This window comes from Papaver somniferum, chromosome 9 (assembly GCF_003573695.1).
Source record: "Papaver somniferum cultivar HN1 chromosome 9, ASM357369v1, whole genome shotgun sequence".
NCBI lineage: Eukaryota > Viridiplantae > Streptophyta > Magnoliopsida > Ranunculales > Papaveraceae > Papaver > Papaver somniferum.
The window spans coordinates 195,151,115-195,154,998 of record NC_039366.1 but is presented as its reverse complement, the minus strand read 5'-3'; the positions used below and the strand labels follow the sequence as shown (position 1 = coordinate 195,154,998).

Below are 3,884 nucleotides of genomic sequence, written 5' to 3'. Positions count from 1 at the left end.
ATGTGATCAGCTTAAGGAGCTGGAATTAATTAATCAGAACAAATTGCACACGTCTTGCACGATATATGAAGAAGGTTGCCCGTAGTTCTCTATTCACATTCTTATTCCGGAAAATGGGTTATTTGTTCAAATATTTTTAAAACATGGTTCAAATGGACGAGTAAAAATTAGTATGGGTGAAATGGACGCCAAAAAAAAAGCAAGGATGAAAATGAATGCATCCTGATGTAAATTAAAAATAAAAAAAGTATTTGAAAATGGGTAGGATGAAACTGTTTGTATTATGACTATTTTTACATTTTTGTTCATTTAAACAATATCAAAATCTTAATGTCCTTTTCACCCAGAAATTGTTGATTTTTGGTTTTTTTAACCAATTTTGTGTTCTTATTTTGCTATGGTATCAACACATTTGATTTTGTGGGATTCATGCCAACGACCCAGAAGATTGTTTTCCAGAAGACACGTTTTTCCTCCGTCTTCTTGGAAATTAAACAATAAATAATGTGAAAAAAAAGGAGAACCATGTCCATGAGCTCTATCAGAGTTCATAAATAATCATTCACCAATTATTCTCCTTTTGTTATTTATACATTACGGGGATAGGAAAAAAAAACAATTGTTTTTGAGTACCAGAAAGCCAAATATTTTTGTTATTTATATGTCAAAATAGATACTATCCATTCTTTTTCATTTTAGCTCTTTTTGTAGAAATAGAAGAGTGAAAATTGATTTTTTTTTTCCTCATTTTTTTTTACCGAAAAGAAAATAAAGCTTAAGAAAGATCGGCCAAAATAGTTGCTGACCAGATTTGAGGACTTTGAGTGTCGTTGTCGACAACAACTAGATTAGAGAGACCAGAGTTATGTAAGTACGGTTGGTGTTGTAATCTTTTTTCTTTTTGATCGGTAAAAAGAAATATATATTAAGAAGAAAGGCTAAGTACATAGCTGCAAAAGCAGACAACCACCAGGAAGGAAAAACATACAAAATAAATCAACGGAGCACCTACAGAAAGGGAAAAGAAAAAAACTAAGGAGGTTCAAACAATACCGACTTCCAGTTGGAAATAACATCATCAAGATTGATGGAAGAGAATTGAGGAATAGCAGCTGCCCAATGAAAAGAGCTAACCTTCGCCTCAACAATGATAGAATCAACTGATCTCTTTTTGCCCTTGAAGCATCTCTCATTTCTTTCTAACCAAATATTCCAGCAAATGCTAGCTGGGACGCGTTTCCAAACTTCTTTGCCCCAGTAAGTAGCTGACTACGAACTCCAGTTTTTGAACACATCCAACATGGAAGAAGGAGCTGAGTTGAGTTGAGTTGAGCTACAGGGAGCTGAGTTGAGCTCTGCAAATCGGTGAAAAATCGGCGACAAACTCAGCGACTTTTTTCTTCTCAGATTTCGATCTCAGTGCTTCTTCTTCATTAATTCAGGTGCTGAATTCGTTTATTTTTCTTGTTTTCAATTCCTAATGATTCACCTTCATTAATCCAGGTGGTTTCAATGGATTCGTGTCCTAAAACACCTGGTAATGATGTTCCTGATTCTGTTAATTTAGGTTTTAGTGAAAATTTAAATTCAACAAAGGTTCCGTCAGTAGATTTACTTGATGATCTCTTTGAGGAAAGCTTAAATCCTTGGAAATTTTCTTTGGTTGGTCGTTTAGATTTGCAAAAAATTAAGTTCATCGATGCTGCTTTAATTCTCAGAAATCAATGGAAATTAGTTGGACATTGTAAACTTATTCCACTAGGAAGGGGTTTCTTCACCATTAAACTGGATAATAAAATTGATAGAGCATATATTAAATCAAGTATATGGGAGGTTACAAATCAAATTCTTAAAGTCAGAAATTGGGTTTCAAATTTTAGGCCAGCAAATCAAAGGAGTTCCAAAGCTCATGTGTGGATCACATTACCTGGATTAGGCTTGGAATTCTGGAGGGAGAAAATTCTGTTCTCTATCTGTAAGGAAATTGGTACACCAATTAAAATTGATGCTGCAACTGCAAAATGTGAAGTAGGTTATTATGCAAATGTTTTAGTTGAAGTGGATTTTGCTCAATCCAATCCTAACAAAATATGGATGGGCACAAAGCTTGGTGGTTTTTTTCAAGACATTTTAATTCCAGATTGTCCTAAATTCTGCTCTACCTGCAAAATTATTGGTCAATTAGTTACAGAATGCAGAGTTGAAAAAAAACAAGATTTCAGTTACTCAAAGAGCTGGTGTTCAACAAAGACATATTCTAAGAAGACAAGTCCAGAACTCTGCTCCTTTTGATATTTGTGATAGAACTGAAGTGGAAGTCACTAACTCTATGTTAGAGCACTGCTCAGTCGAACTCGCAAACGTTACTATCTCAAGCTTGTTTGTCAAGTTTAGTTGCCAAAACTATAAGTCTTGATTTCTAGTCTACTTATAGCTAAGTATCGGACTAGGATAGAAAGTGTAGTTGAGAACTAGATGACAGACGCATTTATGTGTCTAATTTGTCTTCAATGTTTCGTATTGTTAGTACTCGTTTTCGTCCTTATTATGGTGTTTTGTGTGTTCGTAGGTATTTTTTTTGGAAATAAATATTGTAGGAAAAATCGGCTCGAAAAGTTGCTCGGGGCACCTGATAGACACATTTTTGTGTCTAATTTGATCTCAGTACTATATATTGTTGGCACTCGATTTTGTACTAATTTTGTTATTTTATGTATTTGTAGGTATTTTTTGGAAATAAATATTTTTGGAAAATTCGGCTCGAAAAGTTGATTTTGGCACCCGGAGGACAAGTGTTATTCGGACTCTCGCTTTTGGATAAGGGGTAACCTAATTACTAAGGGGCACCCACAGGTCACCCCAAGGCAGATGTTATTCGCACCCCAGTTCAGGATAGGGGGACACGCCTCTTCTTCATTTGAATATCGATTTTGGCGGGAAAAATGTTCACAGCACAGGAGAATTTTCGACCGAAGAAATGAAGTAGTGGCAGGACGATTCAATGGCTGAAACTCATTGGGTATCTTCTTATGGGATAGAAAGGAAGGTTATGGGTCTTTAGATCGATCAAATTTGGCTAAATAACTCACAAGAAGAAATCAGGGCAGCACGAGCATAATAAGAACAGTTCACGGGATTACGTGATTTGGAGAAGATTTTTAGCGTGTTAAGTTCATGATTGATGTCCCGAGCAGTAGGAAGGAGTGTGTAGTTGTTAAAAAAGGAAAGAAATACATCTTATAACGCGTGGAGAATCATTTCAGAGAAGAAAATATTCGGAAGATATTTTCTTTAAACACCGAGTAATGAAGATTATATGGAGTAATTGAGGGAGATTCAACGAGCTGTAGGTGTATAAATATGTTCCCTTGGAGTACTAGAGAGGTTGTAGAGAGTTGGGGGTCGAGCAGAGCCTCTGAGGAGCAGAAACAATCGATATCCAGGAACGGGTTCTGCTGCTGCTTCCATTTGTCACAATGGGCGAGAGGTACTGGGACTAGGATTGTTTCTGCTCCTCAGAGGCAGCAGCAGCAGAACCCGTTCCTGGATATCGATTGTTTCTGCTCCTCAGAGGCTCTACTCGACCCCCAACTCTCTACAACCTCTCTAGTACTCCAAGGGAACATATTTATACACCTACAGCTCGTTGAATCTCCCTCAATTACTCCATATAATCTTCATTACTCGGTGTTTAAAGAAAATATCTTCCGAATATTTTCTTCTCTGAAATGATTCTCCACGCGTTATAAGCTGTATTTCTTTCCTTTTTTAACAACTACACACTCCTTCCTACTGCTCGGGACATCAATCATGCACTTAACACGTTAAAAATCTTCTCCAAATCACGTAATCCCGTGAACTGTTCTTATTATGCTCGTGCTGCC

The 3,884-nt window shown here is 36.6% G+C and overlaps 1 protein-coding gene across 1 annotated transcript; it reads left to right on the top strand.

Annotated features, from left to right (window-relative positions):
* Positions 1-1,512: 1,512 nt before the first annotated feature.
* Positions 1,513-2,292, top strand: LOC113313052. The gene has a single exon (XM_026561777.1). It carries the CDS (start codon positions 1,513-1,515, stop codon positions 2,290-2,292), a length of 780 nt encoding a protein of 259 aa, XP_026417562.1.
* The last annotated feature ends 1,592 nt before the right edge of the window (positions 2,293-3,884 follow it).

Excerpts from the sequence above, each read along its gene's own strand:
- LOC113313052 (XM_026561777.1), top strand. The coding sequence starts at position 1,513 with ATGGATTCGTGTCCTAAAACACCTGGTAATGATGTTCCTGATTCTGTT.